General features: G+C 34.1%; 1 protein-coding gene across 11 annotated transcripts; it reads right to left on the reverse strand.

Annotated features, from left to right (window-relative positions):
* Positions 1–1,786: 1,786 nt before the first annotated feature.
* On the reverse strand, positions 1,787–25,173 carry LOC114323175 (uncharacterized). Of its 11 annotated transcripts, none has more exons than XM_082869508.1 (11): positions 23,948–25,172; positions 18,538–18,612; positions 17,651–17,725; positions 13,856–13,930; positions 12,969–13,043; positions 10,738–10,812; positions 9,863–9,937; positions 6,790–6,864; positions 5,127–5,201; positions 2,143–2,766; positions 1,787–2,047 (listed from the first exon to the last, which is right to left on the reverse strand). In XM_082869508.1, the coding sequence occupies exons 1-11, from the start codon at positions 25,030–25,032 to the stop codon at positions 1,969–1,971; spliced, it is 2,388 nt and encodes a 795-aa protein (XP_082725634.1). In that variant the 5' UTR covers positions 25,033–25,172; the 3' UTR covers positions 1,787–1,968. The 11 variants fall into 11 exon arrangements, with proteins under 11 accessions (XP_082725634.1, XP_082725635.1, XP_082725636.1 ...); XM_082869509.1 differs by having other exon boundaries at positions 23,957–25,170; XM_082869510.1 differs by lacking the exon at positions 13,856–13,930 and having other exon boundaries at positions 23,948–25,173.
* Between the last annotated feature and the right edge of the window lie 227 nt (positions 25,174–25,400).

Consider the following 25,400-nt stretch of genomic DNA (forward strand, 5'->3'; position numbering starts at 1 on the left):
ATTATTATTATTATTATTTATATTATCTATATTATTATTATTTATATTTTGACCCCTGAACTTTTAATAATTATATTATTTTATAAAATTACACATAATAATATATAATAAATTATATATTTTCTTAACTGAGATTAAATAATATTAGTATAAATTCTACAGAATAATTAAAAATCTGGATTGTTACAGTTTCCTCATCTTGAAATTAAAAGATAAAGAAACCATTATCCGGAGTAAGAACCTCAACCCCATCATTCTTCCGTAACTTTTCGGCACAACTCTTAGCAAAATGAAAGGGCAGTTTCTTGCTAAAAAAGTATCCAACTAAAGCATGATGCCATTGAGACAAACCTCTCTTAGAAATTTCGGGGGAACATTGACATTTTCCCCTTGCTTAACCAAGTCCATATTATGAGATTTAAGATTTAATCCATTGGAGTTTCTATACAAGGTTTTTGGAATAAAGAATCCCAAATGGGGATATTGGGTTTACTTGTAGCTGACACATCATTCAAAGAATTAGGTACAACAAGCCTATCTGATTGCACTTGAACTAAATCCACCAATTCTATATTTGATTCAACTGGGCCTGTTTCCGTCTTCCTTGAGCCACAACTGCAAGGATGAGTCAATCTATTCCATGGAACGATGAAGGCCCTGTTTGTTGTAATTTATCTTAAGTTATAAGTTGATAATTAAAAAGTATAGGTTAAAAACATCTCTCCTCCAGCTTTTAGAAGATCAGATTTTTTTCAACTTTTATTTAAGTTATTTCTATCTAATAAGTCATAAGTAAAAGCTGCACATAATGGCGCTCTTTGTTTGCTCTTCTTGAAGGACAACTTGATCCCCTATTTTTTCCTCTGTCTCTCTCTAAGCATTTCTAGATTACTGCTCTAAGCAATGAAAAACAGAAAACTCTCACCGACTGTTTGCAAAATTTTCTCTTCTTCCTTATCTCTTCGAAAGAGACGAACACGGAGTGTTTGGGTTTTAGAGCAAGACGGAATTCTAGCTTGATGAAGTCACCAAATCAGAGCGGAGAGGTGGATATGAGAGTAAAAATTTACTGTTACGGTAAAACCGATGATTTTGTATCATCAATTAATAATAAACTTACATATGACGAGTAAATCTCACTTTTAATGAATTACTGTCTTGCCACATTTATATGAAAAGATGAATGACAAAAAATTATTAGATTGTAATACCAATGGCACAGTGTCATCGTTGCATCCCGACCAATGAGTTGGACAAATTCAAGCGAGATATACAGTACTTAATAATATTTGAAGTAGTTTTTCAAGCGAGGCCTAATTTGGGACCAAGCCTATACTTTATTCCCAAACTTGTCTAAATATAAAATAAAAATCCCAAATCCAATATGATAAAATTTAAAAAAAAAATAGTATCACTTGTAACAGTTTAGGTGCCACTTTAATCTGGTAAATTCAATAACACACCCTAGGTGTGTATCATATAGTCCAATTATGATCCTATTTTGAGATATCATGTGTCTCAGTTATGACATTTATAATATTTAACTATGACTTATTATGCTATTGATTATAACTCATTATGATGTTGATTATATCATATTATTACTATTTTAATTATAATCGAAAATGTCTTTAGTTATATGTTGTGTTTGATTATGTCACTATTATTATTTAATTAACGAAGAGATTAAAGTAATATTTTACTATGACTAAAATGGCACAATTGGCAATTTAACCTTATTTTGTAATTTTTAAATTTAAATACTTAATAAATTATCCATAAAAAATAAATCAATGATAAATGTTAACTAACAAAAAAATTTAAAACAAATATAGAATTAGTGTTAATTTTTGTTAATTTTGATTGTTTGTAGATGAAATACTAATCTACTTAGCAAATAAAAAATATGAAAAAAAATATTTCTTGTTGTATTCCCACTGTGTCCATGCCCCTATTTTTTTTTTGAAATCACATTGTCCGTCCTTGAATCCGCATCACCCGCATTTGTGACGTGCCTGTGCGGCTTGGCAAACCAAGGATTGTAACTCTACACATCCCAAATCAAGTACTATTAGACATGAATTCCATTGCTAACATATGCAAACGCCAATTAGGGTTTTCAAGAAGGCCATAGAGACCTACACATAAAGACGGCCATGTTCCACTAATATAGGCTTTCGGAAGCTTTGTACAAGTTGAGTACTCTGGCCAAATGCATTGATATTGCTTTGGCAAAGCCACCAGTAGAAAAGAAGAATATAGCAGATGAGCTCTCCAACCGTCAATCTTAGCTTCCACAAGCTTGTGAACGCATTGAGCACTTGGAGAAGTGCATTTACAGTTATTTGGTAAAACCACTGGTTGATACGATGAATAAAGTTACATGGCACTACCATAATTAAGACAACCATAACACAGAAAATGAGCCAACTGATGAGGAGAAGACAATTGAGCCAATTTGGGACAAAGAGGGAGACACAGGACACTACAGAAAGAGTTACCGAGATCATAATAACAAGGTCAATGATTTGAGAGTAGTTTCTGCTGATAGCTCGCCCTTGAACAAACCCTCTGATCACAACTGCCAAGCCATAAGTGCATATTGACATAAAGAAAGCTCGCATGCTCACAGAGTTCGTTTTGAATGGAGAGACGTCACTGTCTTGAAACTTAAATTGGATGAGGCAAGTCAACAATCCAACAACCGACGAGTATACAGCATGCCATCCACCTACAGCTAGAGTGGATGAATCGAATTCTCTTGTCCTTGCAAGAATTAAAGATAAAAATATATTAGACTTATCACAAGGTTCAATTTGTATTGCTGTCAATGATCAAAATTTCTGCTAGATAAGGTTCCTAGAAGGGATCGCATTTCCATTTCTTCACCATAAAATTAGACTAAACATCAGTAACCAATTCAAATAAAAGCAAGCTTGGTTTTCAAAGAGCTAACCAAGTTGTACATAAATTAGTTAAGTTATTTTCCATTACATATGGATTTTGCAAATTGTAAGATTTTTTTTAAGACTAGCGTTGGGCTCTTTGGTTGCAACTTATATATCAACAAATAAGTCAAGCCCAAAATAAGTCATGTTATTTGGCACACTTACGACTATTTAACTTTTGTAATTGTTAAAATAAATATACGATGTTTGGTAAACTTGTAAATTATTTGTCCTTTTTGGTAACCTTCCACTGGAAGTTGGTTTTTTTTTTTTTTTTTGAAACTGAAGAATTTAATTTTAATGTTTGTCTAGACTACACGATCCTAAAATTAATAATAATCATATCATCATATCATATATATATTATTGAAAGTAGTGTTTGCTTTCAATTTTTCTCTCTCCTATGTGATGCATCTCTCCTTTTTTCTTTTTTTATTAAAATGTCACATCAATATATCCTTTTACTAAAATTATATCTAAAATTTAATATTTAAAAGACTTCGACTAAATCTAAATTACCCATGAACAAAACCTAATAGAATTATACATACTACAAGTAATTTACCGATTAATTTTATTATACTTTTTTCACTTTTTTGTTTATTATACTTTTTTCACTTTTTTTCTTATAAAATAAAATATTAATTTTTGTTTTATTTTATTTTTATGTCTATCTTATTTATAATATTAATTATTTGAATTTCTTAAATAATTAGAATCACCTTTAATTTTATAACAATTATTTCTAATATCAAGTTATAATTTAATATCATATAAATTTATTATATATATTTATTTAAGTTACATTTTTGTAGCAAGAAAGGTTAAAATTATCAAATGAATGTTTCTTTTTTTGAGTTATAATTTAATATAATTTAAAATTATTACATATATTTATTTAATTTATATTTTTGTAGTACGATAGTGCTAAAATTATTAAAATATACACAAATAATTTATTTAAAATTATAAAGCCATTTGAATTTAGGCGTAATCATATCTAATTAATCGTATTGATCCTTTGGATTTCATCCTGTGTGGTGTCGTTGTAGGCTCTACAGGTGTCATCTTTCGTAGGCTTCACATGTCATTTGAGTATCTTAAATAACGTCGCTGAGATACGATGTTTTATTTATGCACATCAACAGATCATATTGATCATTATAGGAAGTGATTACCTACAACATTCGTATCATAGGCTCTATACGTGTCATTGACTGATTGACCGTATTTGAAATCTTAACATAAATTTAGTTGAAATTTATGTGCCAATAATCACCAAATACAAAAATAAAAACCATCTGGTTACATTTCCAATCTAAGATCAAAACAAAATATGACTCTAGGGATTTGTAACTACAAAAGGTAGGTAAAGATGCTGCTACACTTGCTCAAGGCAACAAGGGTTTCGCTCTGTCATCTGTAATAGGGTTCGGCATTGTACATGGAGTAAAACCCATCAACTGGTGAGATCTTATCATTATAGAAGTCCCAAACTAAAAGTTGTGTTGGGAAAGACTTATAGAGCAATCATATTCCTATAAGAGTTGGATACTTGTTAGGCAAGCCATATTCTACCATAAATAAAGGTGAGCCCTAAGGGTCTAGGTATGCAAATACGCAATTGAATATACAGTCAAAAAAAAATACGATTATATTCATGATGATAGTGCTAATTGGGCATCAGAGTGCCCATCCGACATAAGCCGGGTAGGGCACTAACGACATTGTATTTTAAAGATTCTTAGTGAACCGTTCATCTTTTTGTTGATTCATTCATCAGGGTACAATTTTTTCCCTTACACTTGGCACCATCTGTAGGAATCACAGGTTCAACAGAGAAGAGGACATACATCATTATCAGGAGTGTTAACAGGGTGATCATAAGCACTATAGTTGGTTGCTAAAATAAGCTATTTTGGTCATCAAAAGTATAATTTGGAAGGAAATAATTTCTACACAAAAACATCATGCATGTATTTTCTAGACATTAGAGAGGAAATGTGTTCCTAGTCTATTTTGTCATACCACTCAATTTCATAAACAAGAGCAATGCCACAATACAAGATTAACAAATTATGAAAGAGTTGCATAGTCACAATAATATTCTGAAATTCAAAATGGAATGTAATAACACATGCAGTGACCATTACTAAATGCAATCAACAAAGAACATACCTATACGATCCAGAAAGACGTGCACGCATGAAACTTCCATCAACCTCAACATTAAGCCCATTCAAATTAGCACGCCTATCCCACAAAAATAAAAATAAAGTCATAGAGCTCATCAAAATGAAGGCTAAAAGAGACGAAATGAATTCCATATATCTTCTTCAATCAAAACTACTTTAGCTTCATCAAAATTTCTATGCCGCTTCACATGCTGCAGGCTCAATTTATAAATTGCTCAAACATTATGGAAAACCATATTCAAATAATACAAGTTTCACTGTGTTTATATTGAAAAAGGAAGCCAAAATACTAGAGACAAAAAAGATACCAGCACTTACGGGCCAAAAGCACTTAATGTAGCTATAACTTTCATCTGGATAATTCCGACCTAGCTGTGAAAGGCTTATGTAACGAACAACCAATCCAAAATTGCCACATAAACAAAAAATGGGATCTATAATTTCTTTTTCTTTTTCTTTTTCACTCCAAATTGCCTCCTTTCTCTCGTTTTTTTTCCCCCTTTCCTCTGATCCAATAACAAAAACACGTCTTCCATTCCAACAAAAACTCAAGACAAATTCTTCCATTGATGTATACCACCATCGAATAAAAATAAAAATAAATAAATAAACTCAACGACACCACCAGACACTATTCACACAAAAAAAGAAGCAAAATGAAGGGGAATTCAAAATGAAAAACAAAGAGAGACAGGGGAGTGAAATCCAACCCATTGCGTTGTGCAACTTTCAACACAGAAAAGTCAATTCGAATCTAATCTCCTCCAAAAATAAAATCAAATATACAATTTTAAACTTGATCATAAAACCTATGCTTTGTGAGCAATCATCGTAGGTTTCATCTTGTCACTGCTAATTTTTCCATCATCATTGTACATCACCCATTGCTAGTGATGAACAATGATGATGGAAAAATTAGCGGTGACAAGATGAAATCTACGATGATTGCCTAGCATGAATATTGTCATCAGTGCTACTGTATCTCTTGGGGTCTACCTAGGGGCATCAAACGAGACAGTTCGGTGGGGGTTGGGAGGTCAAAGGAATGGAGACTCTGCTTTGTATGATAAAATAAAATGCTATCTATGTTTCTTGATGAACTGAAGACTCAGATATCGAAGTAGAAGGAACTTTAGAGAGAGAAAGTATAACATTATCTCCACACTTTTTGCTTCTGTGGCAGATTTACGTTGGTTGCCTGTTAAATAAGCCTGTCATGGCTCAGCAGTGTATAATTTAATCTTATACCATAAAAAGGATAAGAGTTATATTCCTCTCAACTATCCTTAATTTCACATGCCTGCTAACTTCACAATGAAACATCAACAATCCTGCATCCTTGTCAAAGATTCAAAGAACATGTGCTTTACCATTATATATATAGGGCAATGTCATTAAAAAATAAAATTTTCCAGAGAAACAATTACTACACAAAAGCATCATGTGTGCATTTCCAGGCATTAGGCAGGAAAAATGTTCCTAGACTATTTTGTCATACCACTCAATTTCATAAACAAGAGCAATGCCACAATACACGAAAATTAACAAATTACGAAACCACACTTGTAACAATATTCTGAAATTCAAAGAAGAATGTAATAACAAATACATTAAGCATTACTAAATGCAATCAATAGAGAAAATACCCATCTGATCTAGAAAGATATGCATCCCTGCAACTTGCATCAGCCACAGCTTCATGCTTTTTCAAATAATAATACCTATTCCAAACAAACAAAAAAAGAGTTCAGTGCTCATCAAGATGGAGGCTAAGAGAGAGCGAACAAAGTAAAATGAAAAAGCGGCTAAATGTTTGCATTGACAAGTAAAACTACAACAAAATGAATTTCATACAGCTTCAAGCAAAATTACTTTAGGTTCATCAAAATTTCTTACCTGATTCACCTGTTGTAGGCTAGATTGATGAAGTACTCAAACCTTATGGAAATCAACATTCAACTAATTCAAGCTTCACTGTGTTTATCATGAAAAAGAAAGCCAAAATACGAGAGACAAAAAAGATACCAACACTTACAAGCAAAAAGCACCTAATGTAACCATTAACTTTCATCTGGATAATTTCCTAAATATGATAGAGATATATTCTTTTCAACTACCCTTAGCTTTCACGTGCCTGCTAACTCCACAACAAAACTTCAAAGATCTAATACCCTTGCCAATGATTCGAATGTAACCATTAACTTTCATCTGGATAATTTCCTAAATATGATAGAGATATATTCTTTTCAACTACCCTTAGCTTTCACGTGCCTGCTAACTCCACAACAAAACTTCAAAGATCTAATACCCTTGCCAATGATTCGAAGAAGAATGTGGGTTTATCAATATATATATATATATATAGGGCATTTTTGTCATTAGAAAGGAATATTTTGGAGGAAAACAATTTCTGCATAAAAGCATCATGTGTTTATTTCCACACATTAGGCAAGAAATGTGTTTGTAGTCTATTTTGTCATACTGCTCAATTTCAAAAACAAGAGCAATGTCACAAAACAAGAATATTAACAAATTACGAAAATGTTGCACACTCACCAAAATATTCTTAAATTCAAAATGAAACAAAATAAGTACATTAATCACTACTAGATGTAATCAATAGAGAACATACTCATCTGATCTAGAAAGATATGCATCAGTGAAACTTGCATTAGTCTCATCATAATGCTCGTTCAAATAATCACACGTCACAAAAAAAAAAAAACAAAACAAAACAAAAATATATATATATATATATATATTTCAATGCTCAACGAGATACAGGCTAAGAGATAGTGAGCAAAGTACAATGAAAAGGAGGTCAAATATTTGCAAAGCCATGGTTGTTAGAATCATGCGATTCATGATTCAAATCGTGTTGTTGAATCGGAAATTGAGTGAATCGTATGATTCAATTTATAATTCATACTATGATTCATTACAATTCACTGCGATTCAGTTGTATTTCTATTTTTGTTCACATAACGCATGAAATAAGGTCGTTTTAGCCAAACTATGAAGCTATGTAGAAAAGATTAATTAGTTATATTGATATACGTGATTTTATATGTACATACATAATTTCATTTATTGATAATTTACATATTGTAATTTAGATATATTGACAACTTAAGTTATATAGAATTATATATCCTATTAAATCAAATGAATCTTACGATTCACTATTTTAACAAAACGATTCATGATTCGATTCGTGATTTGACAACAATGAGTAAAACTACAACGAAATGAATTCCATATATCTTCTTCAAGCAAAACTACTTTAGGTTCATCAAAATTTCTAAGCAGCTAGCCTCGCATGTTGTAGGCTTGATTGATAAAGTCCTCAAACCTAATGAGAAACAAGATTCAAATAATTCAAGTTTCACTATGATTATCCTGAAAAACGAGGTGAAAATACTAGACATAAATGATACCAACACATACAGGCTAAAAGCACTTAATCTACCTATTAATTTTTATTTGGAAAATTTCATGAATAAGATTAGAGTTAAATTCCTTTCAACTATCGTTGACTTTCACATGCCTGCTAACTCCACAACCAAACTTCAAAGATCTAGTACCCTTGTTAATGTTCAAATAATGTGTGCTTATCAAAATATATAGGACATTTTTTTCATTAGAAAGGAATATTTTGGTGGCAAATAATTTCTTCATAAAAGCATCATGTGTGTATTTCCAAACATTGGGCAAGAAACGTGCTCCTAGACTATTTTGTCATCCTGCTCAATTTCATAATTAAGAGTAATGCCACTATACAAAAATATTAACAAATAACAAAAATGTTGCACACTGATAACAATATTCAGAAATTCGAAATGGAATGTAATAACAAATACATTAATCATTACTAAATGCAATCAATAGAGAACATAATCATCTGATCTAGAAAAATATGCTTCCCTGAAACTTGCATCAGCCTCAACTTCATGCTTGTTCAAATAATAAGACCTACTCCAAAAGCAAAAACAATAAAAAGTCTCGGTGCTCATCAAGATGGAGGCTAAGAGGGAGTGAACACAGTAAAATGAAAAGGAGGTTGAATGAATGCATTGACAAGTAAAACTACAACAAAATGAATTCATTATATCTTCTTCAAGCAAAATTGCTTTAGGTTCATGAAAATTTCTTAGCAACTTCACATGTTGTAGGATCAATTGATAAAATACACAAATAATTCAAGTTTTACTGTGTTTATCATGAAAAAGGAGGCCAAAATACTAGAGACAAAAAAGAAACCACCGCTTACAGGCCAGTAGCACTTAATGTAGCCATTAACTTTCATCTGGATAATTTCCCAAATATGAGCTATGTGTTTTCAACTAGCCTTACATTTCACAAGCCTTTTAACTCCACAACAAAACTTCAAAGATCCAGTACCCTTGTCAATGATCCAAATAAAAATTTAGGCTTATCAATATATTAGGGCATTTTTGTTATTAGAAATGAATATTTTGGAGAATAACAATTTTTATATAAAAGCATCATATGTTTATTTCCACACATTAGGTACGAAATGTGTTCATAGTCTATTCTGTCATACTACTCAATTTCAAAAACAAGAGCAATGCCTCACAATACATGAATATTAACAAATTATGAAAATGTCGCACACTCATTAAATTATTGTGAAATTCAAAATGGAATGTAATAACAAAGACATTAATCAATACTAAATACAATGAACAGAGAACATACACATTTGATCCACAAAGATATGTATCCGTCAAACTTGCATTAGTCTCATCATAAAGCTCGTTCAAATAATCACACCTATCCAAAAATAAATAAATAAATAATTAAATAAATACGAATAATAATATAAAAAATAAGACTCAGTTCTCAACAATATAGAGGCTAAGAGAGACGGTGAACAAAGTATAATGAAAAGGAGGTCAAATGTTTGCATTGACAAGTAAATAAAAGTACAACGAAATGAATTCCATATATCTTCCTCAAGCAAAACTACTTCAGGTGCATCAAAATTTCAGAGCAAATTCACATGTTGTAGGCACGATTGACAAAGTACTAAAACCTAACGAAAAACAAGATTCAAATAATTCAATTTCACTGTGTTTATCCGGAAAAAGAGGTCAAAAAATACAAGATATAAATGATAGCAACACATGCAGCCTAAAAGGACTTGATGTACCTATTAACTTTTATCTAGATGATTTCATGAATAAGATTAGAGTTAAATTCCTTTCAATGGTCCTTAACTTTCACATGACTGCTAACTCTACAACAAAACTTCAAAGATCTAGTATACTTGTTAATGTTCACAAAATGCATGCTTATCATTATATATTTTTGTCATTAGAAAGGAATATTTCGGAGGAAAACAATTTCTACATAAAAGCTTCATGTGTGTGTTTCCAAAAATTAAGCAAGAAACATGTTCCTGGTCTATTTTATTATACTGCTCAATTTCATAAACAAGCGCAATGCCACAATAGGGAAATATTAACAAATTACGAAAATGTTGCAAACTCGAAACAATATTTTGAAATTCGAAATGAAATGTAAAAACAAATACATTAATCATTACTGAACGCAATCAATAGAGAACATACTCATCTGATCCAGCAGGATATGCATCCATGAATCTTGCATTAGCCTCAACATCATGATTGTTCAAAAAATCACCCCTATCCCCAAAAAAATAAATCTCAGTGCTCTTGAAGATGGTGCCAAAGAGATAGCAAACAAAGTAAAATAAAAAGGAGATCGAATGTTTGCAATGACAAGTAAAACAACAACAAATTAATTCCATGTATCTTCTTCAAGAAAAACTACATTAGGTGCATCAAAATTTCTACGGTATATTTCACTTTACCCCCTTATGGTTTGACACATGTGCGGAGAAACCCCTTGTCATTTGGAAATAACCACACAACCCCCATGTGGTTTGTGGGCCAAAATGCACAATCGTTTGGCAACCCATAACAATTTTAGCCAAAAAGTCACTAAAAAGCCAAAAAACCAAAGAACTATACAAAAAAACCAAAGATTCTCTTTTCTTTCTACTTGTTCGCACTCTTTTGCATAAAAAGTCATCCCAAACATATTAGTTTTTTTTATCTCATATTTTATACAAAAAAATCAAAAAGTTACTAAAACAAAACAAGAGGTAACCGAACATAGAGATTGACTTTATATCCTCATCTTCCTCCTCTCTTCTATTCTCAATTAAACCTATATATATATATATATATATATTCTTTCTTCCATCCATGGCTGCCAACTGTAACAAATTCCCTTCCAAATTCTGCAAGCAACCCAAGTGGCACACACACGACTCCACATCAAAAAAATCAATCACCCATTCTCACCATTAACTAAGAGTAAAATATTTTTGTACCAATTTTCATTTCTTCAAACAGACTGCTTCAACACACTGTCTCCACATACCCAAACACACTACTTCCAACAACATTCTATTTATCTATTAAATATATATTTTTATGTATATATATATATATCGAGAGAGAGAGAGAGAGAGTTTGGGATATAAGAAGTGTCACATTTGAAAAATTAATATTAAAGCAAATATTGCAGAAATACTGTCGTTGATGATGCTGCTGTGTGTGATAATGGTGCTTAATATGCTCAATTACTCTTATCAAATATATGGTCTGTGTTGATCAATCTATGTTGTTGGTTGGGCATTAAAAATTCATGAATCCCGACTTGATTTGGAGGGCGGTGGCTGCGAGACTGATTGGAAGGGTTGACTAGGTTGCTATGGGAGGTGGGAGGCGGTTCAGGTATGGCATGTTAGGGGAGGGGCTGCAAAGGTGCAATGGATGTGGGTGCTGGTTTGAGGGGAGGAGAGAGACGGGTAAGGGTGGTCACCAGTGGCAGTCATGGGGGAAGCTGCGGTAGCCACAACAATTGAGGTTGATTAGGCGGAATCGAAAAATGAAAAGAAGAAGGAAGGGAGAGAGGAGGTGCTAATGGTTGGGGAAGAAAGGTATAGAGAAAGAAACAATAAAAAATATACATTTTCTGTAAATTTGAAGATGTAGAAAGGATATTTTTGTCCTAAAATTTCACTCACTCTACAAAGGCGTGTGGCTCTCACAGCCTATCATCTTAGACGGAAGAGTTAACGGTGCATTTTTGCCTACAAATCACATGAGATTATGTGGTCATTTCCAAATGACAAGGGGGGAAATCCACACGTGGGCTCAACCATAAAGCGGTAAAGTGAAATTTGCCCAAAAATCTAAGCAGCCTCACATGTTTTAGACTCCATTGATAAAGTACTCAAAAACCTTATGCAAAACAAGATTCAAATAATTTTCACTGTTTTTATCCTGAAAAAAGAGGCCGATACTCTAGAGACAAAAAAGATACCAATAGAGCACATAATGTAGCTATTAACTCATCAAGCCAATTCCCTAAATATGATAGAGTTATATTCCCTTTAACTATTCTTAACTTTCACATGCCAACTAACCTTCACAACAAAACTTCAACGATACAACACCCCTGTCAATGATTTAAAGAAGTGTAGCTTATCATTATATGTCAGGCATTTGGTTATTTAGAAAGAAATATTTTCGCGGGAAACAATTTCTACACAAGCATCATGGTGGATTTCCAAACATTAGGGACGAAATGTGTTCCTACTCTATTTTGTCATACAACTCAATTTTATAAACAAGAGCATTGGCACAATAAAAGAATGATAACAAGATACAAAAACATTGCACAATCATAACAATATTTTGAAAATTCGAAATGGAATGTAATAGCAAATACAATGACAATGACTAAATGCAATCAACAAAGAACATACTCATTCGATCCACAAAGATATGTATCTGTCAAACTTGCATTAGTCTCATCATAATGCTCGTTCAAATAATCACACCTATCCAACAAAAAATAAATAAATAAATAAATAAGAATAAGAATAAGAATAATAATAATATAAAAAAATAAGTCTCAATTCTCAACAATATAGAGACTAAGAGAGACGGTGAACAAAGTATAATGAAAAGGAGGTCAAATGTTTGCATTGACAAGTAAATAAAAGTACAACGAAATGAATTCCATATATCTTCCTCGAGCAAAACTACTTCAGGTTCATCAAAATTTCAGAGCAAATCCACATGTTGTAGGCACGATTGATAAAGTACTAAAACCTAACGAAAAACAAGATTCAAATAATTCAATTTCACTGTGTTTATCAGGAAAAAGAGGTCAAAAAATACAAGATATAAATGATAGCAACACATGCAGCCTAAAAGGACTTAATGTACCTATTAACTTTTATCTAGATGATTTCATGAATAAGATTAGAGTTAAATTCCTTTCAATGGTCCTTAACGTACACATTACTGCTAACTCCACAACAAAACTTCAAAGATCTAGTATACTTGTTAATGTTCACAGAATGCATGCTTATCATTATATATTTTTGTCATTAGAAAGGAATATTTCGGAGGAAAACAATTTCTACATAAAAGCTTCATGTGTGTGTTTCCAAAAATTAAGCAAGAAACATGTTCCTGGTCTATTTTATTATACTGCTCAATTTCATAAACAAGAGCAATGCCACAATAGTGAAATATTAACAAATTACAAAAATGTTGCAAACTCGAAACAATATTTTGAAATTCAAAATGAAATGTAATAACAAATACATTAATCATCATTGAACGCAATCAATAGAGAACATACTCATCTGATTCAGCAGGATATGCATCCATGAATCTTGCATTAGCCTCAACATCATGATTGTTCAAATAATCACCTCTATCCCCAAAAAAATAAATCTCAGTGCTCTTGAAGATGGAGGCAAAGAGATAGCAAACAAAGTAAAATAAAAAGGAGATCGTATGTTTGCAATGACAAGTAAAACAACAACAAATTAATTCCATGTATCTTCTTCAATAAAAACTACATTAGGTGCATCAAAATTTCTAGGGTATATTGCACTTTACCCCCTTATGGTTTGACCCATGTGCAGAGAAACCCCTTGTCATTTGGAAATAACCACACAACCCCCATGTGGTTTGTGGGCCAAAACACACAATCGTTTGGCAACCCACAACAATTTTAGCCTAAAGGCCAAAAAGTCACTAAAAAGCCAAAAAACCAAAGAACTATACAAAAAAATTAAAGATTCTCTTTTCTCTCTACTTGTTTGCACTCTTTTGCATAAAAAGTCATCACAAACATATTAGTTTTTTTTATCTCATATTTTATACAAAAAATCAAAAAGTTACTAAAACAAAACAAGAGGTAACCGAACATAGAGATTGACTTTATATACTCATCTTCTTACTCTCTTCTATTCTCAATTAAACCTATATATATATATTCTTTCCTCCATCCATGGCTGCCAACTGTAACAAATTCCCTTACAAATTCTGCAAGCAACCCAAGCAGCACACACACGACTCCACATCAAAAAAATCAATCACCCATTCTCGCACCATTAATTAAGAGTAAAATATTTTTGTACCAATTTTCATTTCTTCAAACAGACTGCTTCAACACGCTGTCTCCACTTACCCAAACACACTACTTCCAACAACATTCTCTTTATCTATTAAATATATATTTTTATGTATATATATATAGAGAGAGAGAGAGAGAGAGTTTGGGATCAAAGAAGTGTTACATTTGAACAATTAATATTAAAGCAAACATTGCAGAAATACTGTCGTTGATGATGCTCCTATGTGTGCTTAATATGCTCAATTACTCTTATTGAATATATGGTCAATGTTGGTCAATCTATGTTGTTGGTTGGGCATTAAAAAATCACGAATCCTGACTTGATTTGGAGGGCGGTGGCTACAAGATTGATTGGAAGGGTTAACTAGGTTGCGATGGGAGGTGGGAGGGGGTTCAAGGATGGCGTGCTAGGGGAGGGGCTGCAACGGTGCGATGGATGTGGGTGGTGGTTTGAGGGGAGGAGAGAGAAGGGTAAGGGTGGTCACCAGTGGCAATCATAGGGGAAGCTGCGGTAGACACAACAATGGAGGTTGATTAGGCGATTCAAAAAATGAAAAGAAAGAAGAGAGGAGGTGCTAATGGTTGGGGAAGAAAGGTATAGAGAAAGAAACAATAAAAAATATGAAAATAAAAAAATGGCATTTTTTGTAGATTTGAAGATGTTGAAATGATATTTTCGTCTTAAAATTTAACTCGCTCTCTACAAAGGGGTGTGGCTCTCACAGCCTATCATCTTAGACGAAAAAGTTAAAAGTGCATTTTAGTCTACAAACCACATAGGATTATGTGGTCATTTCCAAATGACAAGTGGGGAAATCCACACATGGGGAATCTTGCATTAGCCTCAACATCATGATTGTTCAAATAATCACCCCTATCCCCAAAAAAATAAATCTCAGTGCTCTTGAAGATGGTGCCAAAGAGAGAGCAAACAAAGTAAAATAAAAAGGAGATCGAATGTTTGCAATGACAAGTAAAACAACAACAAATTAATTCCATGTATCTTCTTCAAGAAAAACTACATTCGGTGCATCAAAATTTCTAGGGTATATTGCACTTTACCCCCTTATGGTTTGACCCATGTGCAGAGAAACCCCTTGTCATTTGGAAATAACCACACAACCCCCATGTGGTTTGTGGGCCAAAATGCACAATCGTTTGGCAACCCATAACAATTTTAGCCTAAAAGCCAAAAAGTCACTAAAAAGCCAAAAAACCAAAGAACTATACAAAAAAATTAAAGATTCTCTTTTCTCTCTACTTGTTTGCACTCTTTTACATAAAAAGTCATCCCAAACATATTAGTTTTTTTATCTCATATTTTATACAAAAAATCAAAAAGTTACTAAAACAGAACAAGAGGTAACCGAACATAGAGATTGACTTTATATACTCATCTTCTTACTCTCTTCTATTCTCAATTAAACCTATATATATATATTCTTTCTTCCATCCATAGCTGCCAACTGTAACAAATTACCTTCCAAATTCTGCAAGCAACCCAAGCAGCACACACACGACTCCACATCAAAAAAATCAATCACCCATTCTCACCATTAATTAAGAGTAAAATATTTTTGTACCAATTTTCATTTCTTCAAACAAACTGCTTCAACACACTGTCTCCACTTACCCAAACACACTACTTCCAACAACAATCTCTTTATCAATTAAATATATATTTTTATGTATATATATATATATAGAGAGAGAGAGAGAGAGAGTTTGGGATCAAAAAGTGTTACATTTGAACAATTAATATTAAAGCAAACATTGTAGAAATACCGTCGTTGATGATGGTGCTTAATATGCTCAATTACTCTTATCAAATATATGGTCAGTGTTGGTCAATCTATGCTGTTGGTTGGGCATTAAAAAATCATGAATCCTGACTTGATTTGAAGGGCGGTGGCTGCGAGACTGATTGGAAGGGTTAACTAGGTTGCTATAGGAGGTGGGAGGGGGTTCAAGGATGGCGTTCTAGGGGAGGGGCTGCAAAGGTGCGATGGATGTGGGTGGTGGTTTGAGGGGAGGAGAGAGAAGGGTAAGGGTGGTCACCAGTGGCAGTAATGGGGGAAGCTGCGGCAGCCACAACAATGGAGGTTGATTAGGATATTCGAAAAGTTAAAAGAAGAAGGAAGAGAGGAGGTGCTAATGGTTGGCGAAGAAAGGTCTAGAGAAAGAAACAATAAAAAATGTAAAAAGAAAAAATGGCAATTTTTGTAGATTTAAAGATGTAGAAAGGATATTTTCGTCATAAAATTTGACTCGCTGTCTACAAAGGCGAGTGGCTCTCACAGCCTATCATCTTAGACGGAAAAGTTAACAGTGCATTTTAGTCTACAAACCACATGAGATTATGTGGTCATTTCCAAATGACAAGTGGGGAAATCCACACATGGGCTAAGCCATAAAGGGGTAAAGTGAAATTTGCCCAAATTTCTAAGTAGCCTCACATGTTTTAGACTCCATTGATAAAGTACTCAAAAACCTTATGGAAAACAAGATTCAAATAATTTTCACTGTGTTTATCCTGAAAAAAGAGGCCAATGTTCTAGAGACAAAAAAGATACCAATAGAGCACATAATGTAGCTATTAACTCATCAAGCCAATTCCCTAGATATAATTATATTCCCTTTAACTATTCTTAACTTTCACATGCCAGCTAACCTTCACAACAAAACTTCAACGATACAGCACCCTCGTGAATGATTTACAGAAGTGTAGCTTATCATTATATGTCGGGCATTTTGTTATTTAGAAAGAAATATTTTCAAGGGAAACAATTTCTACACAAGAATCATGGTGGATTTCCATACATTAGGGACGAAATGTGTTCCTACTCTATTTTGTCAGACAACTCAATTTTCTAAACAAGAGCATTGGCACAATAAAAGAATGATAACAAGATACAAAAACATTGCACAATCATAACAATATTTTGAAAATTCAAAATGGAATGTAATAGGAAATACAATGACCATACTAAATGCAATCAACAGAGAACATACTCATTTGATCCACAAAGATATGTATCCGTCAAACTTGCATTAGTCTCATCATATGGCTCGTTCAAATAATCACACCTATCCACACAAAAAAAAAAATTAAAAAACATAAATAATAATAATAATAATAATAATAAATTAATAATATGAAAAAATAAGTGTCAGTTCTCAACAAGATAGAGGCTAAGAGACAGTGAACAAAGTATAACGAAAAGGAGGTTGAATGTTTGCATTGACAAGTAAAAGTACAACGAAATAAATTCCATATATCTTCCTCAAGCAAAACTACTTTAGTTTCATCAAAATTTCTAAGCAACTTCACGTGTTCTAGGCACGATTGATAAAGTACTCAAACCTAATGAAAAACAAAATTCAAATAATTCAATTTCACTGTGTTTATCCTGAAAACAAGGTCAAAATACTAGACATAAATGATACCAACACTTGCAGCCTAAAAGGACTTAATGTACCTAGTAACTTTTATTTAGATGATTTCATGAACAAGATTAGAGTTAAATTCCTTTCAATGTTCCTTAACTTTCACATGCCTGCTAACTCCACAACAAAACTTCAAAGGTCTAGTATCCTTGTTAATGTTCAAAGAATGCATGCTTATCATTATATATTTTTGTCATTAGAAAAGAATATTTCGGAGGAAAACAATTTCTACATAAAAGCATCATGTGTGTATTTCCAAAAATTAAGCAAGAAACATGTTCCTGGTCTATTTTATTATACTGCTCAATTTCATAACAAGAACAATGCCACAATAGTGAAATATTAACAAGTTACGAAAATGTTGCAAACTCGAAACAATATTTTGAAATTCGAAATGAAATGTAATAACAAATACATTAATCATTACTAAACGCAATCAATAGAGAACATACTCGTCTGATCCAGTAGGATATGCATCCATGAATCTTGCATTAGCCTCAACATCATGATTGTTCAAATAATCACCCCTATCCCCAAAAAAATAAATCTCAGTGCTCTTGAAGATGGTGCCAAAGAGATAGCAAACAAAGTAAAATAAAAAGGAGATCAATGTTAATTCTATGTATCTTCTTCAAGAAAAACTACATTAGGTTCATCAAAATTTCTAGGGTAAATTTCACTTTACCCTTTTATGGTTTGACCCATGTGCGGAGAAACCCCTTGTCATTTGGAAATAACCACACAACCCCCATGTGGTTTGTGGGCCAAAACACACAATCGTTTGGCAACCCACAACAATTTTAGCCTAAAAGCCAAAAAGTCAATAAAAAAACCAAAAAACCAACAAACTATACAAAAAATCAAAGATTCTCTTTTCTCTCAACTTGTTTGCACTCTTTTGCATAAAAAGTCATCCCAAACATACTAATTTTTTTATCTCAAATTTTAGCCAAAAAATCAAAAAATTACTAAAACAGAACAAGAGGTAACCGAACATAGAGATTGACTTTATATCCTCATCTTCTTCCTCTCTTCTATTATGAATTAAACCTCTCTATATATATATTCTTTCTTCCATCCATGGCTGCCAACTGTAACAAATTCCCTTTCAATTTCTACAAGTAACCCAAGCGGCACACACACGACTCCACATCAAAAAAATCAATCACCCATTCTCACCATTAATTAAGAGTAAAATATTTTTGTAACAATTTTCATTTCTTCAAACAGACTGCTTCAACACACTGTCTCCACTTGCCCAAACACACTACTTCCAACAACATTCTCTTTATCTATTAAATATATATTTTTATGTATATATATATAGAGAGAGAGAGAAAGAGAGAGAGAGTTTGGGATCAAAGAAGTGTTACATTTGAACAATTAATATTAAAGCAAACATAGCAGAAATACTGTCGTTGATGATGCTGCTATGTGTGATGATGGTGCTTAATATGCTCAATTACTCTTATCAAATATATTGTCAGTGTTCGTCAATCTATGTTGTTGGTTGGGCATTAAAAAATCATGAATCCTGACTTGATTTGGAGGGCAGTGGCTGCGAGACTAAGTGGAAGGGTTAACTAGGTTGCTATGGGAGGTGGGAGGGGGTTCAAGGATGGCGTGCTAGGGGAGGGGCTGCAAAGGTGCGATGGATGTGGGTGGTGGTTTGAGGGGAGGAGAGAGAGGGGTAAGGGTGGTCACCAGTGGCAGTAATGGGGGAAGCTGCGGTAGCCACAACAATGGAGGTTGATTAGGCGATTCAAAAAATGAAAAGAAGAAGGAAGAGAGGAGGTGCTAATGGTTGGGGAATGATGGTACAGAGAAAGAAACAATAAAAAATATAAAAAGAAAAGATGGCATTTTTTGTAGATTTGAAGATGTAGAAAGGATATTTTCGTCTTAAAATTTGACTCGCTCTCCACAAAGGCGCTCTCACAGCCTATCATCTTAGGCAGAAAAGTTAACGTTGCATTTTAGTCTACAAACCACATGGGATTATGTGGTCATTTCCAGTGTTTTTAAAGGCTCAAGGCGCACTAAGGCGCTGAAGGTCTCTCGGGGCCTAGGCGCAAGGCGCAAGGCGAGGCGTGAGCTTTATTGAAATAAGGCGCACAATCTTCGTAAAAAGAGAAAAATTAATATAGACTAAAATAATTAATTCATAAATAAAAATTATTATGATTATATGATTATACAATTAATTCAAAAAATAAAAATAATTAATTATTATGATTATAACAATTTCAGTATAATGAATGTAATGTATCTAATTTATTTATTTCAGTATAATCTATTTATGTAAGAGTCGCACCCTCAAAAGGTGTGCCCAATCTTTCAAAAGGCGTGCCATCGAAAGGCGTGCCATCAAAAGGCGCGCCATCAAAAGGCGCGCCATCAAAAGGCGCGCCCATGTTGTCGTCGAGCGCCGAGCGGCGCATGATGCGCGTATCTGCCTTGGTTATTTAACCAAGACGGATGCTGAGACTGAGGCAGAGACAAAACCTGCTAAAAAATCTCTGAGAGATAAACTCTGTAATACTCTGTAACACTCTGTTGCCCAGGCTGAAACCGCTGAACACTTTCATTCGGAAATACTCTGTAACCAACCCTTTCTCTGAAACACTCTGCAACCCATAACATGGACTCTTCTTCCCGTCCAGCTACCCAGAACATGGCCTCCTCGTCCCGTGGTCTGCTCACTCTCTTTCCCGACCTCAACGAGTCAACAAGAGAGATAACTGGTGTGGTGGCCAGTGAACCTCAACCAAGCGCCCCAGGTTTTACTCCGTTGAACTTTCCTATGCGGTCTGTGGAGCAAAAAATGGCAGGGCAAACGGATATTGAAGCCAATCAGTATACATTGAAGTCATGTGTGGAAACCATGACTGCGGTCACAAACTTGTCGCACCGGCTGCAGAGTAGGACAAATGAGGTGCAGCATGTAAACGCTCAACTGGCTCTGCTCCAGCGCATGTATAAGGATGCGCGAGCAGAGATAAGTGTGCTAAAGGCGGAAAACAAGGAGCTGAAGCGGAAGGCCACCGTGATGTTCCGATTTGGAGGTCCGCCATATGCTGCAGTGGAGGAGCAAGGGGGAGTGAATGTGCTTGGTGGATTAGGAAGCACAGAGGCAGCACCGTCAAGGACCGCCCAGGACGGAGGCAAAAAGAAGAGACCGGCGGCAGAGTAGGTCGGTGGGTGGCCGTCGGCAGAAAAGAAAACAAATCAGTTGTGGTGGTGATGGTGATCTTGTGTGGTTTTTTTTTGTCTTTTTTGTTTTTTTTGTCTTTTTTGTTTTTTTTTTTGTTTTTTTTTTTTTTTGTGGTTGTGGTGTAAAATGTGGATCGGGGTGAATCCCGGAGATGAATAAAATATGGTTTGTTGTGCAAATTGGAAAATGGTTTTGGGTTTTTTTTTATTTTATTAATATAGCACAATTTTTAACATAAGTAAATATTTAATATGTATATTATTAATTTTTTTTTAATAAGAAGAGAAGAGAAGAAGAAAAAAAATCATTAATTTTTTTAATATATATAGTATTTTATTTATTTCTTAAATTTTAAATTTTTTTTTATAAATATTTTTATTTTGAAACATATATATAATTTATTTTAAAACATATATATAATTTATAAAGGTATATATATAATATATAAATAAAAACATATCATATATATAAATATAATTTATAAAAACATAAATAAAAATATATAATAAAAATAAAAAATAAAAAATAAAAAGTTATAATAATATAATATAAATTATAATTTATACTATACATATATCTATACATATATACAGAACCAGAGTCGAAGAGAGAGAGAGAAGAGAGAAACAGGCAAAGTGAGAGAGAGAGAAGGCGAAGGCGAAGGTCGATGGAGGTCGTCGGAGCTCGTCGAAGGTCGGTCGGAGCTCGTCGAAGGTCGATCGAAGCTCGTCGGAGGTCGATCGAAGCTCGAAGGTTGTCAATCGACTGTCGAAGCTTCAAACTCGACTGGTTAGGGCAAACTCGACTGGTCGGAGCTTCAAACCCAGCTGATATGGTACATGAGTTCTGATCCTCTGTGATTTTATGCCATTCGAAAGATGAGTCGAATCTGAGTCGTTCGATCTGATCTACAGATTAAACGCTCAGTCGCGCCTAGGCGAGGGCCTTGCGCCTCTCTCGCCTGGCTCAAGGCACGGCTAAGGCGCTCGCCTGGCTCAAGCCGCCTCGCCTGGTACCTGTACAGGCGCAGATGGTGCGCCTCGACTCGCCTTGCGCCTAGGCGGGCGCGACTTTGACAACACTGGTCATTTCCAAATGACAAGGGGGAAATCCACACATGGGCTAAGCCATAAACGGGTAAAGTGAAATTTGCCCAAATTTCTAAGCAGCCTCAGATGTTTTAGACTCCGTTGATAAAGTACTCAAAACCTTAAGGAAAACAAGATTCAAATAATTTTCACTATGTTTATCCTGAAAAAAGAGGCTGATATTCTAGAGACAAAAAAGATACCAATAGAGCACATAATGTAGCTATTAACTCATCAAGCCAATTCCCTAAATATGATAAGAGTTATACTCCCTTTTAACTATTATTAACTTTCACTTGCCAGCTAACCTTCACAACAAAACATCAACGATACAGCACCCTTGTGAATGATTTAAAGAAGTGTAGCTTATCATTATGTGTCGGGCATTTTGTTATTTAAAAAGAAATATTTTCGAGGGAAACAATCTCCACACAAGTATCATGGTGGATTTCCAAACATCAAGGACGAAATGCGTTCCTACTCTATTTTGTCATACAACTCAATTTTATAAACAAGAGCATCGGCACAATAAAAGAATGATAACAAGTTACAAAAACATTGCACAATCATAACAATATTTTGAAAATTCGAAATGGAATGTAATAGCAAATACAACGACCATTACTCAATGCAATCAACAGAGAACATACCTAACATACCTATTTGATCCAGAAAGATAGAGGGTAAGAGAAAGCCAAAAATGTTAGATGAAAAGGAGGTCTAACGTTTGCTCCAACAAGTAAAACTACAACAATATGAATTCCATATACTACTTTTGGTTTATCAAAATTTCCATGCAGCTCAAAATGTTGTAGGCTCAATTGACAAAATGCTCAAACCTGATGGAAAACTATATTCAAATAATTGAAATTTCACTATATTTATTATCCTGAAAAAGGAGGCCAAAAATACTATAGACCAAAAAAGGTACCAACACTAACGGCCAAAAGCACTTAACGTAGCTATTAACTTTCATTTGGATATTTTCTTAAATATCAAAGTTATATTCCTTTTAACTTTCCTTAAATTTCACATGCTTGCTATACACAACAAAAGCTTGCAACTATATAAAGTTGATACTTCAAAGAAAGGACCTTCTGCTACATAACAAAGAGTGTTCTTCTAAGAAATGGTATCATTAAATCACAACTTAATAAAATAGATAAACAACTGACCATCAACAGAGTGATAAAGTTCACTAGCTGCCCACGTAAATGCAATTTGGCATGGACTAAACCAGATAACAAAGAGGGATGTAGCACATAATTTCTTCCATTGCCCATCCTACCCAAGCTACTTTGGGCATCAAGTTCAAAATTCATAGACTAGATGATGAAGACTATAACACAACAGGCAGGAAGGTAAACAAATATTGAATAAATTGACCAAGTCAAAGTCATATTAACATTGAGGGACAAGCGGGCAGTTACATGCGATTTGATTCCATATGTATCAATACATAACACAAGCATAGAGAACACAAAGGCAAAATAAAAAATAAAAAAAAAGGAAAGCAAATGAAACATATAAATTAGTCGAAGGAATGAAAAAAATATTTGCCTAACATACATGACAAAAGCAGAATCAATCCATCTAGCAGGATTATCAAATTTCTCAAAATCATAATGTTGCAGGGTCTCAAGATATGCATAGGGGAACCGATCACCAGCATCATTACATGAGATGGAAACCCGAAAGTTAGCTACACGTGCACACCACCTACTATAGTAATCGTAACCGGCATACAATAAACACATTCTATGGCCACCATCAACATCACCCAAATGGGTAAGAAAGCCCTGGAATTCGTGTCGAGCAAATGGAGGATTGAACACAGGCCGAAGCTCATCTAGCACCCGACAAGGCTTGGCAGTGGCATCTGAATCCGAATCTAACTGATAAGCAACGAGCTGTTGACGGTCCCATGGCATGGCAATTAAAAACCCATCAAATTCAGCTGAAGCACAAGAGATAATAGGGAAAGGAGACAACTTCTCATCAGTAAAATCCCATTTCTTCATATCGGTGTCAAAAACGTAGAAACCTGCCTGGGTACAAAACACTATCTTATGACCCCAAACAAAGTGATGATAGATGTAATCACCCCCTAATTTAAATTTGGCAGGGTCAGTCCAGGGCGGTCTAGGGAGCTCTTTCCACGATCCTCCATTGACCGCGGCTGGATCAAAAACCTCGAAAACAGGCTGGTCAAGTGCTTTGCCATAGTCGCAAATTGGTCGTCTTGCCAGAACATAAAATTTATCATTAACACTGACTACAAGAGGATTGAACTTTGGACCATTCATACTAGGTAAATCCTCGCAGATGCGAATTGATGAATGAGCATCCAAATTCAAGACAAATGATTTTAAATTAGGAACATAATCAACCTCAGAAGAACTATCATCATCATCTTCATCATCATCATCTTTGGTGATTTGCTGCTCTTTTTGACCCCCAACCATGTACAATTTGGAATTCACAGAGATACATCCCATTCCAATCGGTAATTCACCATTGGAGTTATCAGAAACTAGTTCAAACTCAGGCCGAGGTTGACTCTCGTCTCCTAATTTACTAACATTGACACGCCATACTTGTTCATCCATCTGCACATACAAATACACATCATGCCGCATCGACATCTTCTTCAAAATCGCTCTCAGCGCCGAACCCTAATCTCTCTCCTCACTTTCCTGGGGAAACTGGGTTGCTTTGCTGCTGGCAGAACTACTTTGACAAAAAATATATATATTTTACAAAAACACCGCTGATCTTTAAAAACGGTGACGTTTTGAACACTTTTTTCTTCTTTTTTTTAGGGCAAACTAAATCAAATGAGGCCGACTGTTTGATAGAGTTGGGTTCGCTGACCATCGAGGCGGCGCCGGAGTTAGGCGGAGAGGCGACGTCGATGATCTGTTTGACACCGGGATTCTCAGCCCTAGTCTTCTCATGGTGGTATGAATTTGTCAAGTGTATAGATTTATGGAATAATTATACAAGGACGTGT

This window comes from Camellia sinensis, chromosome 5, assembly GCF_055761805.1.
Source record: "Camellia sinensis isolate YWXY chromosome 5, ASM5576180v1, whole genome shotgun sequence".
Taxonomy (NCBI): domain Eukaryota; kingdom Viridiplantae; phylum Streptophyta; class Magnoliopsida; order Ericales; family Theaceae; genus Camellia; species Camellia sinensis.

Excerpts from the sequence above, each read along its gene's own strand:
- LOC114323175 (XM_082869508.1), bottom strand. The coding sequence starts at position 25,032 with ATGTCGATGCGGCATGATGTGTATTTGTATGTGCAGATGGATGAACAA. Across the intron at positions 18,613-23,947 it reads GCTTTTGTCATGTATGTTAG|GGGTGATTATTTGAACAATC; the intron begins GCAAATATTTTT and ends TTTTGGGGATAG. Across the intron at positions 6,865-9,862 it reads TATCTTTGTGGATCAAATGT|GTATTATTATTTGAAAAAGC; the intron begins GTATGTTCTCTG and ends TGTTTGGAATAG.